At 25.5% G+C, this 14,683-nt stretch overlaps 1 protein-coding gene across 1 annotated transcript; it reads left to right on the top strand.

Annotated features, from left to right (window-relative positions):
- The first annotated feature begins 4,140 nt into the window (after nt 1-4,140).
- On the top strand, nt 4,141-14,326 carry LOC145832687 (UDP-N-acetylhexosamine pyrophosphorylase-like protein 1). Its single transcript, XM_082939993.1, has 12 exons — nt 4,141-4,272; nt 4,339-4,473; nt 5,362-5,566; nt 6,615-6,790; nt 7,767-7,939; nt 8,263-8,328; nt 8,433-8,560; nt 9,173-9,310; nt 10,230-10,349; nt 12,369-12,434; nt 12,682-12,751; nt 14,000-14,326. Exons 2-12 carry the CDS (start codon nt 4,341-4,343, stop codon nt 14,054-14,056), a joined length of 1,332 nt encoding a protein of 443 aa, XP_082796119.1. The 5' UTR covers nt 4,141-4,272; nt 4,339-4,340; the 3' UTR covers nt 14,057-14,326.
- Nucleotides 14,327-14,683: the final 357 nt, after the last annotated feature.

Here is a 14,683-nt window from a genome sequence, read left to right as displayed (position 1 = left end):
TGTGTGTTAACTTGATAACTAGTTTAATAAAGAAAGTGTACCGTTTAAATTTATTATTATTTTATATTCCAGTGACTTGTTTCGCTAGGATTTTTATTAGCAAACGATTTACTTTAAATTTCGAAAATTTAAACACACATATCATAATTTTTTCTCTTTAAAATATTCTTTTCCAGTAAATAAAGTTTTATGAAAACTTAAAATAAATTTTTTTTAGAGTATAAAATAAATTTAAATCCTTGATAGTCGTTTTAAATAATTTTCTTGATTTTCAAAAGTTATTTTGTACTTTTGTTTACACGTTTCCCATGAAGCTTAACAGTGTAGTAAGACAGCATAAAAATAAATACATTTCTGATGAACAAACACAAGTTATACATACTATAATAATAATTACTCAAACTCTTTACTGATACCTCTGTAAAGTTTAAATAGTTTAACTACTGTCAATGAATTTTTAAAAATTTAATGTAAATTTAAGTAAACATTAAATAATAGCTGCCAAAACAGAAAAGTTATATCAAGGTAAATACCTTTAAAATGGTATAAGTATACTTCCAGTAGGAGCCTTCAAGTTCTATAGTTGAAATCTTTTTTGGTAATTATCTAGGATGATGTTGCACCAATATCAAGCTGAAATTATAATCAAAGTGGAAATTTATTATATTTTATTTCATTTATAACCATATTTTCTGGCTAAAAATTTGTATTTTATAAACTTATAAATAAAATTAAACTTATTTATCATAAACCAATAAAACTTAAAGTTTAATCGCTTTTATTTGACAATATAAAGCGATTATATCAATGCATTAATTTATATTGATTGTATATTGTATAAATTATATTGATTGTATATTGATATTGTAAATAAAGTTGATTAAGGCCATAGGGAGGGGGGGGCTAACAACTTTTTTACAAAAATTAACTTTGGCTTTTATATGAAAGCTTCAAACACAAACTACAAGCCAGTTTTTATAGAATTAAAAGATATCATTTAACTTTTGAGATATGTCATTTTTTGTAAAAAGTTTCCAATACAAATGTTTGGACCGCAAATTTTTTGGGGTCAATTTTCTCGGAAATTTTAAAAATCACTAAAATTTATTTCCTTCTTTATTTTTCAAGCAGTATTCTTCAAATGTACCTTATATTAAAAGGAAAAAAAACGTTACTTATGAGTTTTAATAATTTAAAAAAATGAAAATTTTATCACAAAAATTAAAAAAAAGTGTTTTTTTTTCAAAAAAAAATTTTTTTTTCAATTTTTTTTTAAATTCCAAAGTAACGTTTTTTGTTATTGTATAAAGATAAGACTGTGAAAGTTTGAAGAAGATTGCTTGAAAAATGTAGGAGGAGATAGATTTTAAATAAAATAGTCTTTTTTTTGCTGTTTTAGTTTTCCCTTCCCATAGGGAACCTATTATGCTGTCTGACTTTGACTGGTCATATCTAAAAAAATAATTCAATGTTTTTAAAACAATAAAAAGCATCTTGAAGCTTAGAAAAAACTCTATAAAATAAGATCAACTTGTAAAAAACATGGCCTACCCCCTATGGCCTTAAATATTTTAGTTAATCATAGTAAAAATTAATTGATACTATGTATTTATAAAACTTGTTTAAAACAAAGTATCTTTTTAGATTGAACATATTAGGCTTAAAACATTGATTTTTAGCATATAGTTATGGTTAAAAAAGACATCAAATACAATATATTTTCACTTTGATATTTGTGCAACATCATCCTAGGGAATTAACAGGTTATAAAAGACATCATTTACAATATAATTTCAGCTTGATATTGGTGCAACATTGTCCTAGGTAATTATCTTTTTTTTTGCTAGACTGAAATTAGATGCATACCAACTAAAATTTAAATGCAATATTAAAAAGAGTTATATAATGTTTTCTTAAAATTTGTTAGTTTTAATGAATGTTTTACTTCATTGTTTTTCTGTTATAAATTTTGTGCGTATTTGTTTCCAATGCTTTAATTGTAAACTGTAAATTTTGGTTTCCTATATTTGGAATACTTCTGAAAAGAAAGAAAAGTATAAAGCTCATAAGTCATATTGTCAACAGACCTTCTTTGTAGTTTTTCTAAATTACAAAATTGCTTGTTGTTTAAGTTTATTGAACAACATATAAAAACGCTCAAAATTTTTGGTCCAAGGACCTGGTGCATGAAAAACCTTTTGGTTATCGAGTTGCACACCACTTGGATACCTTCTAATGTCTTGTCCAGGACATGTTGTATAAACAGTTGTTGGTTAAAAAGCTAATGCTTGATATTTGTACTTCTGTAACTTAAATTACGAAAATAAAATGATACAGAGTTGCCACAAAACCTGGAATCCTTGAAATACCTGAAAATTGACAATATAGTCTAAAATTTTAGAAAAACCTGAAAAAAAAAACAGGAAAATTCTGGAATTTTGAAAAATTTTTACATGTTAAACTTAAGTAGTAAAATTTTGATTTGACAGAAAAAATCTATGGTATTTATAAGTTTTTTTTGTCATACCAATTTTTTTTATCTAAAAATTACATTTAAACAAGCTTTACAGTATATTTTCAATGTTATAATACTATTTGAGACAATTTTTTACCTTAAATTTAATTTTAAACTAAAAATTGACCCAAAAACGTGTACTTTCAATAGCTTTGAGAAAACTTGCCAAAACCAGTTGCAACCCTGATGATACAACTGACCAAGGATATCTAAAACGTATAATTTTTCTACTAAAACCCTGCTACTTTAAAGTGGAAAAACACACTGTCCATATAAAATACAGGGATCATAAATTAAAAGCTAACAAGTATTATATTCAGTGTTGTTCCAAACCTGTGAATTTCTTTTGATAGTCACAATTAAAGTCTGATTGCTTAATTAACTTCTTTATAACTTTTAATTTTATTTCACAAAATTTAAAGGATAGTGTAAAACAAAATTAAACTATCTTAGATGTAGAAAGTGGTAAAGTTAAATGTTAATTTATAGATATTTATTTAGCTTGAAATAGTAGTTTAATATTTTTTAGGGTAAGATAGAAGCATGCTGCAAAATAAATTAAGTAAATTACTATTTATTTTTAATCTTAATGGTAACAAAAGAAAAAAACCCATACCTTCTAGCTGTAAAGGATTTTTTTCATGAGTTTATTTTTAAACCGGTTTTTTTTTTTAGAATTTTAGTAGGAATCCTGTATATATTATAAATTCTTACAAATATGAAATTAATCTCTCATAAGAACACAACCATTACCAAAAGTAATTGAAAATAGAATATGAAACAATAGTTCACACCAATGTTTTGTAAAACAATTCAGTTAGTAAATAATTATTTTACAAGCAGCTCGCATCATCTAAAAGCCCATTATAGTGGATAGTTGTTACAATATTAAACTTTAGGGAATTCAGGAAGTATTTTTAACAGTGAGACAATCTTTGAGGTTTCTAGCATCAACCATGACGGTTGTATGTGTAGTGACATAACAAGAGTATAAATTGGAAGTACATAGTAATTACTAATAATATTAAGTTTAATACTCACATAAGTTTATAAATTGAAATTAAATGGTTTTATTTGATAAGAAACTTAATAAAAAGTTGTGACAAAATTTGTTTAAAGTATTTTTATTATAACGTTTATTTATTGATGTGAGGTTTGAAAGTATGTTTATGCAGCTTAAAAGTTTAAAAAGTTGGTGTTAATGAAAATATTTTTCACAAAAAGATCTTGTTTTGAAATTTGAGATAGTAATTTAATTTTTTCAAAAATTGCTACTAATGTTTTTAAAACATTGATTTTTTATAGTTGTTTTGTTTACATAATTAGCATTGCTATACTGCCCTGAACAAACTTTTAGGTTGTTCAATGTTTTGCCATTCTTCCACTCCGTTAGGGTAATTTTAATTTTAATATAAGTTAACTTTGTCACCATTCAAACAATATTTTTATAATGGCTGAGTAAGAAATTTTACATTATAAAAAAATGATAAATGAGTACATCCAAAAATGTTTTATTACTTAACAGTAAAAGTTTAATTATAATTTTTTTGTAACAAATTCTAAATATCCTTAAAAGTTAAAACTAATACGTTTTTTAAAAAATTTTTATATTTAAAAGAAAATGTTTGAATCTGTTGAAAAGTTGTTAAAAGAACATGATCAGCTTCAGTTGTTGAAGTGCTACAAAGAGATTGACGGAAGCGACAAAGAAAAACTCTTAAAGAACATAAGCTCCCTGGATTTTGCAACTGTTAATGGTTTGTTTACATTTTTTGTTTAAATACAATTAAAAACAAAACGCTTACATCAATATTTTATCAAAGACATGTTCAAAAAGTTCAAAAACAGCAAGGAAGTTGCTGATAAGTTGGATGAGCTTGTAAGACCTGTTCCTGAGGAGTCTTATGCAAGCACAACTACTTCTTCTGCTGCTGATATTCAATCATGGGTTGATGAAGGTTGTTTGCTTTGTATTTGATATCATTTCTCTGTTAATATTGCTTGTGTAAATCTAAACGTTTTCGGGTGGTTTATCTGTTAGTTGCTTTGCAAAATAGTTAATTTTTATTTATTTAATTTATTTGGCTTGATTTTAAAAACTATTTCAAAATTAGATTTTAGTGTTTTAGTTATTTTAGTTAATAACTTTTTTAGTTTCACTCTTTATTTTTTTACTTTTTTATTACTGTCTTAAAAAAAATCAAAGTAGTAAATGTATTACATTGACTTGTATTAGTATTTACTTAGTTTTTTACAATTAGGAGCTTTTCAACTAGTTTGTGTTTGCTATAAATATTTTTTTTAAATTTAAATTTAAACTTTTAAGACAATAGATTTGTGTACTTATGAATAACACTAAGCAATTCATATCTTATTCTAAATGACTCATAATTTTCAACTCCTACTTAATAGTTTATAGTTTTGTGTTTAATTACTTCTTTTTTCTTACTATTTTTAATGTAATTTACTTCAGTAAATACGTCAACTATAAACTTGATTTCATAGTTCATAAAGGTTTTTATGTATTTAGATTAAAAAAAACTGGGGTCATAATTTTTATATTTAATATTTTTACTGGTTCAACTTGTTTTTAGGTAACAAATGATACCAGTTTTATAAATAAATGGTTAAACTTTAATAATGGTTTTGTATTTGTATTCAATTTGAACAAGATTCTTTAAATAAGCACTGAAGAGGTCTTTGACCGAAAGTGAGTCTGCTTTAAAATATCTTGAAAGAATTTAATAAGTACACTTTCTCATCTAAAAGTTGAGATCTTTTATTAGCTTTTTAATAATCAAAACATATAATAATAGTTGTGTTAAAACTTGAAAACTTGCAAACAGGATTACAGGAGATATCAAGGAGCAAGGTTGGTGTCATCCTGATGGCAGGCGGGCAGGGCACAAGGCTCGGTGTTCCGTACCCGAAAGGAATGTACAATGTTGGCATGAACTCGCAAAAAAGTCTCTACCACCTGTTTGCTGATAAAATTCAAAAGCTGCAAAACTTGGCCCTGCACAAAACTGGAAACAAAGGCTTTATTACATGGTCAGACTTTTACGTTTCATAATTTTTCTGCTATAGTAAGGTTTTAATTAATTATCAAAAATAAGTTGTTATTATTTTTATATTGATTATTGTGCAATGTTTGATTTAGGCATCAAAACATGAGTCACTTATGCAGGACACATAAGAAGAAAAATTAAAATAAAGTAAACTTATATTCAATAATTTATTATAAAAATAAACATAAACATAAAATTAAACAAAGTTAAATTTATAAAGAACTAATTAATAAGTTTAAACATGTTTTTTTTTTGGAATAAAAAGAAATAATTTAGCACATACAAAAAGAAATAGTAAATGCACTGCTTATCCATAAGAAAGTACAACCAAATAGATGACCTTTCAGAAGCATTGTTTATAAGACATAATACTTTTGTAAAGAAATAATAAAAGTAAATTGATAGTCTGTTAGAGGGGAGGCGTAGGGAAATAAAAGTAATTAATATTATAAATTGAAAAATTTAAGAACCAGTAGTTAATTTAGATGAAATAAATATCAAAATATTTTTTTCATTTGTTTTTAATAGAAAGTTATTGAATTTTACTGATGTTTATAATATTTAAATTAAATCTTTTTAGTTGTAAGCGAAGTTGTTCCACCCTCTTACATAATACCACATCCTGTGGTAACTTGTTCCACATTGTTTTTGCTCTGTGAAAAATTAACTTTGCCACTGACTGTTGTTAAAATTATGTGTACATTTTTTTTCTATTATTTTCTGATTAGATTAATATTTTTTAAAATGTTTCTTACACAAGATTATTTTAACATGGTTTTATTTCAGTTAAAGAACATGAACTTTTAAATATATATGAGATTATTTTGTTTGAAAAGTCTATGTTTATCATGCTTTGTTAAAACTTAAAGAAGTGAGTTTTAGACTTTTAATAATGTTTTTATTTATGAGGCTGATCTTTTCCAAAAAACCTTATAATTTTGTAATTTTTCTGAAGTTTTTGATGAAATTATTTGTATTCAAATAAGGTTTTTTTGCTGCCAAAATAATTTTCAAAACGTATAGTATTTCAGGTACATAATGACAAGTGAAGCCACGATGGAGCAAACCCAGCAGTACTTTAAAAAGTTCGAATATTTCGGTCTGGACAGCAACAACATCAAGTTTTTCGAGCAGTACACACTCCCTTGCATGGACTTCGATGGAAAAGTTCTGCTGGCTGCCAATAACAAGGTCGCACAGTCACCAGGTATTTAAGAATTTTATTTGAAGCTTAGTTTTTTCTTAAAAAAATGGTTGATCATACCAACTCGATCATCAGACCACAAGTTTCGGTAGACTGAGACCGGTTTCGTCCTTATTAGGACTCAACTTGTGGTCTGATGATCGAATTAGCATGATCAACCCTTTTTTTTAACTTGAGCTTGTCTCACGGCATACGAAAGTTCAGGCTTCTGCTCTGCAGACTTTCGCCGATGTTTTTGTTGATTAATTTTTTCTTAGTTAAAGCTTTGAGAATAAGTTGGTGATTAGTGGAACTTTTCAGAACGTGTTCCTTAAGAATACAAAATGTGATTTGAATAATTTTTTCTTATAGTTAATAAAAATTAATAAAATATTTTCATTGTTTTATTAAGGTACAAATGTTTTATCTAAATGACTTAAATGAGTTTAGATTTTAAGATAAAGTAATAGATTCTAAAATTTTATTCAATGTAATAAAAAACTTTATTGTTCGAATCATTATTACAGTTAATTATTTAAATATAATTTTGACGAATTAGAGTAAATAGAACTTTGTGTTATAACTTTATAGACTAACTTAATACTGCTGTTAAAATGTTCTTAGTTTTTTAGTCATAGTAATATTTATTTTTATTTATGTATGCATTATTTTCTTTATCCAAAAGCTTAGGTCTAATCTAAACACTTACAGTTTATTAAAAACTTCAAAACTGCAAACAAATACATTTAAAAACTTTTTCTTAAAATAAATAGCTGCAATTTTATTAACTTAAACTTAATTGTAAGTAATTTCGTTTATATACAGCATAAACAATTTAAAAACTTGGTTTTATTGTTTTAATTTTTCTATTAGTATTACTTGGTAGTATTTATTGAGAATCTTTACAAAAACATTTTTTTTACTTTTGTAACTAAAATATCAGTAGAAGCTTCGAAAAACAGTACAGCTTGTCGTATTTTAATTTAACTTATGTATACAGATGGAAACGGAGGGCTCTACAAAGCAGTTTTGGAGAGAGGTATACTGAAGGACATGCAAAGCAGAGGACTCGAGCACATTCACACAATCGGGGTGGACAACATCCTCACCAAGATAGCCGACCCCGCTTTTGTAGGACTTTGCAAGTTGAACGGAGTTGACTGCGCCGCAAAAGTTTGTATATGCTTATTTTGAAATGATATTTTAGATTTTTTTTAAAGTATGATTTTCTAGGCGTTTAGTTTATAACAGAATCAAACTTTGAATACATTTTAGTAGTAAAAAGCTAAAAAATGAATAAAAAATAAGCCCTGTTCGGAACGCTTAGTATTTTTGCTTTATTTAAAGGAACGACACAAAAAAATCAACCTCGTTTATGTGTTGCATATACAGTAGTGTATAAATTTCATTTGTGAATAAGTTCTATTTGGCAAAAAAATATTTATTTTGCTTGCTTTTTTGCTGCAAAGTTGTCATTGTGCTTGTTTTTATAACAGGTGGTCAAAAAATCAAGACCCGATGAGGCGGTTGGAGTCGTCTGCAAAGTAAACGAGCATTTCCAGGTAAAGTGTTTGGTTAACCTAGGTAATGCGTCTTACAACATTTGAAATAGTTTGATATTTTCATTATACGTGAAAACATTTTCGAATTTTCGATTGCAATTTAGGTGGTGGAATACAGCGAGATAAGCGAAGTCACCTCACAAAAGAAGGACAGTTATGGAAATTTGGTGTTCAATGCTGGAAATATTTGCAACCACTACTTCACTGTTGACTTTCTTCAAAATGCTTGCACGTTGGTAGTATTAAAAATAGTGTAGAAAAAATAAATCAGTTTACTTTAGAGTTTTTAAAGAAGTTTAGGATATTTGTAATTCAAATTTGCTGATCAAAAAGCTATAAATTTGAGTTTAAAATGTTTAATTGTAAAAAAGTTTTTCATTCAATTTGTACATATAGTTAATTTTTACTTCATTTTTTATTAAAATTATCTTTGATTTTAACTGTTATGAAATCAAATGTTTGTCTTTTTACTTTGTATGACTTTCTAAAAATTACTGAAAACATTAAAGAGTTATTAATTAATAGCTTTTATTGCTATTTAAATATCATGGTGTCAAAAATTTATTTGTTTGTATTTAATTGTTAATGTTTGCTTATTGGTATAATGCGTTTAGTTTTAGCTTTCCAGGGTTAAGTTTATGATAACTCGAGTGTGTTTGTTTTTAAACTAATTGTTGTAATAACAAAGTCAATAACTTTAAATGTAAACAGCTGTTCAGTAAATGTTTTCCTGTTAATCAAATTCTCAACGTGATCAAACAAATGTAATATCAAATATTTGAAATTTCTAGCAAAAGTTTGGATTTTGCATTTTTATTTCTAAATCAACACTTACTTTTAAAAGGCACGCAAACGAGCTACCACTTCACATCGCCCGCAAGAAAATTCCCCACGTAAACGACGAGGGCATCGTTGTCAAGCCGACCACCCCCAACGGCATCAAGATGGAAAAATTTGTCTTCGACGTGTTCAAACTTTCCAAGTACGTGTTAACTTTACACACATATATACTTTAGTTTTTTAAAGGTGCACTTTGTTTTTGTACGATTTTAGCTTATTTTGTAGAGTTTTATCTCAGTTATAACACTCTTCCCGCTTTGCAAAAACTTTTGAGATATAAGCAAACAATATTGGTGAGTTTAATAAATTTCTTATCTTAAGATGTTTTGAAAGGCGCAAACCAAAAAAGTGAAAAAGGACTAACTCAGTAAAAGTTTTTCTTCTCTTCCATTTTTTAACCAACTTACTTCAAAATTTTACAGTTGATCTGATACTAGTAGTTCAATGAATCATTTGATGGAAATGCTATAAGTTTTGTTACAATTTAACAGAGATCTACCTTTCTTTTTTTTTAATAATTTTTTTCAATTTAAAAAATCCCAACTTTTAATTTTTTTTAAAGTATTAAAGAATGTTACTTAAAAGTTTGCGGTCTTAAGCTCAAAAAAAAAAAGATTTTAGTGATTTTATAAATTTCTATAAAATTGACCATGAATAATTGCGGTCCATACATTTATATGGGAAATTAGCTACAAATCTAATTGTATTTAAAAAATTAATTAAACCTTTTAACTTAATACAAATAATCTTATATTATATATTTAAAAATTGTATCTGAGAGCCAATTTTGATTTTTGTAAAAAAATCAATTTTAGCCTTATGCCCTTAATTGTTTGCAACTTGAGGTTTTCTTTCTTAAGTTTTTTTTTTTGTGTGTAATAATGTTTTTAACTTATAGGAAAGTGTTATATATATTTTTTTATATTCTTAATTCTAAAATAAAAAAATTTTAAGTCTCAACTTTATTTGTTACAAGAAAATAAATTTGCGAGATTTTACAGTAAATAGTAAATTAAAAAAAGAATTAATCATTATTATCATTAATTTATACTTGTTCGTAGGAAGTTCATGGTCATGGACGTGCCGCGATGCGATGAGTTTTCGCCGCTGAAGAACGCCATGGGAGCCTCATCTGCCACCCCCCTCCACAGCAGGAACTCACTCAAGCACCTCCACCATCGGTAAGTTGAATTTCTACGGTTTCAGATATTTTCACAGTTGTTTTGTTTATTCAAAATGTTGACACTGGTAGTTTGAATGTTTGGGGTGCACGACTGTTCAAATTCCGACAATTCAAGTTAAAAAAAAAATGAAAGGGCCACAACTAAAAAAGTAGTGTATGTTTGTCAAACATAAAAAATACATATGTAGGTCATATTATCATCTACATGCCATTTTTTCTTTTTGCAAAACATAAATATTTTTTGAGGTATGGCTTAAATAAAGTAAAAATTATAGTTGTTTTTACTAATTCTAAAATATCTTGAAAAATATCAAGATTTTGCAAAAAAAAAAAAAATGGCTTGTAAATGATAATCAGATCTACATATGTTTTTTTTTTTTTAATTTATATTACTTATTGAGGTATATTTTTTTAAGAAATTGAATTGTCGGAGTTTGAGTTGTCCGAGTTTGAATTGTCACGTAACCAATGTTTGGTATTTTAGTTATAAATACTATATTCATGTTTTGAAATAAATTTATTTTAAAATAAAAATTAAAATGTTATTATTTAATGGCAGAGGTTTCGCTTTCACCGTAGTTTAAATTGCTTTGTTTTCGTCATCTGTTTATATGGCCATATGTAGAACTGTATGTTTACATTTTTACAATTAAGTACTTTTTATTAGTTACGTAAGCTTATATAACAACTTGAGGCTGTTTGCTTTTGCATTGTAAACATTGAGTCATTTAAAGTGAATAAAAAAAAGTAAATCAACAACAGCTGCTAGTTTTATTTTATTTTTTAAGTAAATAGTTATTGTTGTGTCTCCATCATAATACATGTATGATTTCATGAATATATATTTGACTTTATTTTCGAAAGTAAATTAAAAAAAAACATGCACAATTGATCTAAATATTCTAAATAAATGTACTACGGAAATTGTATTTTTAAACTACTACTTCTAGAAATACAACTAAAGTAATTTATTGTAAATGTTATCAATTTACCACTTGAATAACAAACTTTGTAAAAACAAATAAGTAACTTGAATCTAATTTTATTTGTTTACCTAAGGTTTATCAGATAATTTTGTTTGTCAATAGAAGATTGACGATTTTCTCTTTTTAAATATTTATTTTATTAATAACAAATGTTTGCTCATAATAAATTAAAGTGAATGTCAAAATAAAGGTTTATATGTTTGTATTACTAAAAACTCTAGAGCAGTTGTTCCTAGTCATAGGTGATTAATTATGAAGTTTTGTATGTTTTAATAAATTTAAGTAAATCAGCGCTTTATGTATTTTTATATAAGTTGTACCTTTTATTTTTACTTAATTGTCTTTCATTTCAAGCTTTTTATAACGAATTTTGATCAACTCAAGCTATTGTGAAAATTAAATTTGTCAAAAAACAAAATTTAATAAAAGCGAAGTATAACAAACTAAATTATTTGAACTTTATTTGTATTTCTAACCTTTCTGTGGATATATATTTGGACAATGGAAACTGGATATATCTGTGACAATCTTTTACATAAATTCTAGTTTTGTTTTTTTATTATTAAATGTAAAAAAATGTTCTTTATTCTCTTATTTTGGTTAGTAATTAAAAGTTGTTTTATTTAGATTTATATATTAACATCCAGCAAAATGTGTAAGTTATTACTATTTATTCTTATATATTTATACACAAAAATCAAAATAATTCAAAAGAAAGCAAAACAAGATAGTACGAATGTAATGTTTTACAACTTATTGATTTTTGTTTTTTTATACAAAAAGTTTTTAATAAACAAAAAAACATGTAAATTTTTTTAAACAAGTTTATACAAGTTATTTTTCTAAAGTAAAATGTAGTTTTTCTACATGTTTTTAGATTTTAATTTGTTTTCAAAACAATTGTTCGAGTAGTGTTGTAAGTTTTAATGTCAACAAAGAAATAACGAAATTTATTTGTGTAAAATTAAAGTTTTCTGTTATTAAAAAAATTATACTTGTAACATGTTTTTTACTAAGATATTTTTATACAGTTGGCTAGTAAATGCAGGAGCTACCGTTTGCAAGTCGGACGGAAAAGTCTTCAATCCACCAAAAAAGTTAGTACTTAAAATTTTTTCAGTAAAAAAATCAATAAAATATCTGATAGTTTGTATGATATATTATAATTTAAATAATTTTTTAGTCGTTAATTTTTATTTTTGATTACTTGACAATTGAGTCTTTTTTAAATAGGGTTTGTAGTTTCAAATTAAAAAATAACTATTAATTTATAATAATTTTTCGAAAAACAGTAAATTTAGTCATGGTAACTTGTTTAGTTTTGACATATAAAATTCAAAACAGCATTGACGAAATTGAAGGTGAATACCCCGTTGATGTAGAAATTTCACCTCTAGTTTCGTACGGAGGCGAAGTTAGTTTGTTGTTTCTTTGTAACATTAATTTAGTTGTTTGATATTATTTTTAGGTTTTAAAATGCTTTCGTAACTTGAATAAAAAGTTCTAAAATATTTTTAAATTTTTTTGATAAAAATAAAAAACAAAAGCTAAACGGATCAAGTAAAACTAATACAACAAAAGTAGTGAGTAAAAAGTTACCTTACAGTCGAAAAAGTAAAAATAGCACATCCATTTTAGAAAAAAGAATGTAGGTATTATAATAAAACGGGATTTTTTAACTTTATATAAATTATTAGAAAAAATAGTAAAGAAATATTAAAATTTGAAATGCTATTTCGTTAAAAGTTATTTTAAAGTTAAGGTTTTTTTTTCTGGAAATACTTACTTTTCAAAAAACCTAAATTTTGTTTAAGTCAAACCCTTTTTTAAAATTTATTCACCATCGTTTTTTTGTCAACATATCTTCTTGGAAATAGGAATAAACATACTTTTTATATTTATTTATTGAAGTTATGCGATAAACTTTCAAGTTTCAGCTTACACAAGATATATTTCTTTAATAAAGTTTGGCTATTAACAATTGGAATTAAGCTTTGATCTCTTCGTAACAAAAATGCGATAAAATAAATTAAAAAACCTAATAAAAAAAATTTAAGCTCATGAACAGATGAGTTTATAGATTTTTAATTAGTAAAAAACGACCCTGAAATTGAACAAGTTTGAACAAAGCCCCCAATTTTGAACAAGTAGCAAAAGACTCTGGGGTCATTATTTTTTACTTGATCCAACTAAACCTTTTTGTAGCTGTTGATCATTAATGTTAACAGATAATTTCAAATGACATTTTTTTAAGTACATTTAAATCAAACCTTAAACCAAATATTTTTTATTTTTTACTTCTTGTATAGTTTATTTAAAGTAAGATTTAAAATAAATTAAGTAAATTAATCACAAAGTACATTCAATAATTTTTATTTCATTGTTTTGTTATCATCTTACAAAAATGAATTCTATCTACTTTTGATAAGTTTAAGGAATCTATTTCAAAAGTTCCTTTTATGTTGTTAAAAAGTATGAAACTATTTAAATGTATCTACAAATATAGTTCTTTAACAGTTATGCTTTTAATTATTCTTTAGTCTAAGATGACTCATAAGTTATTGTCTCATTTAGTAGTTAGTCTTTTAAGTTTTACTTAAAACTAAAAGAAGTTTATTATTTAAATTAAATAAATATTATAGTTATGTTTATTTTCTAACAGGGTCTAGAAAGTCTGGCAAAAGGGAAAACATTAACTTCACCAGTGTACTTGTCTTAATGACTGTAGTTTTTTGTGCATTTTAACATTATTGTAGAAGGTGCATAAATATTTTTTAGTAGTTTTGCAGCACAAATTTTTATGCAATTATCTTTCTTGTACATTTCTTTAGTACTTTTTTATATTAATGACTTCAACTATTGTTTCTAAAATGAAAACAATTTTAATCGCTTTAGAATCACCCAGCAGTTTTTTGTTCTGTATTTTAGATTTTCTCCTGTATTTTTAAATTATAATATTTATTATCTATTATAAGACCTCCAAAAAACTATTTTTAGTAGTGCTTTTTATTTATTATTTAAAATTAGTTGTTACTTTTGAAGCTGAATGTCACTGCAATTTACTTTATGCATTTTTTATTGAATTTCACAAAATAATAAAGTAAAACCCAATCAAGTTCAACAAAAAATATTAGATAAACTATTGGTTTTATCTGTAGTCACTAAGTTGTTGGAACTTTTGAAGAATTGAGTGAATCTATATTTTGTTGTAACGTTTTTTTGACGTAGTTGCAAATCTCAAGGCTAGCATATGGAAAGAATTAAATTTTCTAGAAAATACAAGCTACTTTGAAACTGTTATAAAACCTCAAGCAAGTCTTCTTTAAAATGATTTTAATGAGCAAGT

The sequence above is a fragment of the Thalia democratica genome, chromosome 3 (assembly GCF_965202585.1).
Source record: "Thalia democratica chromosome 3, ktThaDemo2.hap1.1, whole genome shotgun sequence".
NCBI classification, from domain to species: Eukaryota; Metazoa; Chordata; class Thaliacea; order Salpida; family Salpidae; genus Thalia; species Thalia democratica.
This window is presented reverse-complemented; position numbering and strand designations above follow the sequence as displayed.

What these genes read in the sequence shown, in the direction of transcription:
- LOC145832687 (XM_082939993.1), top strand. Translation starts at nt 4,341, where the DNA reads ATGTTCAAAAAGTTCAAAAACAGCAAGGAAGTTGCTGATAAGTTGGAT. An exon ending in GAGTTGACTGCGCCGCAAAA is followed by an intron (nt 7,940 to 8,262) that starts GTTTGTATATGC and finishes TTTTTATAACAG; the next exon opens with GTGGTCAAAAAATCAAGACC. An exon ending in AAGTAAACGAGCATTTCCAG is followed by an intron (nt 8,329 to 8,432) that starts GTAAAGTGTTTG and finishes ATTGCAATTTAG; the next exon opens with GTGGTGGAATACAGCGAGAT.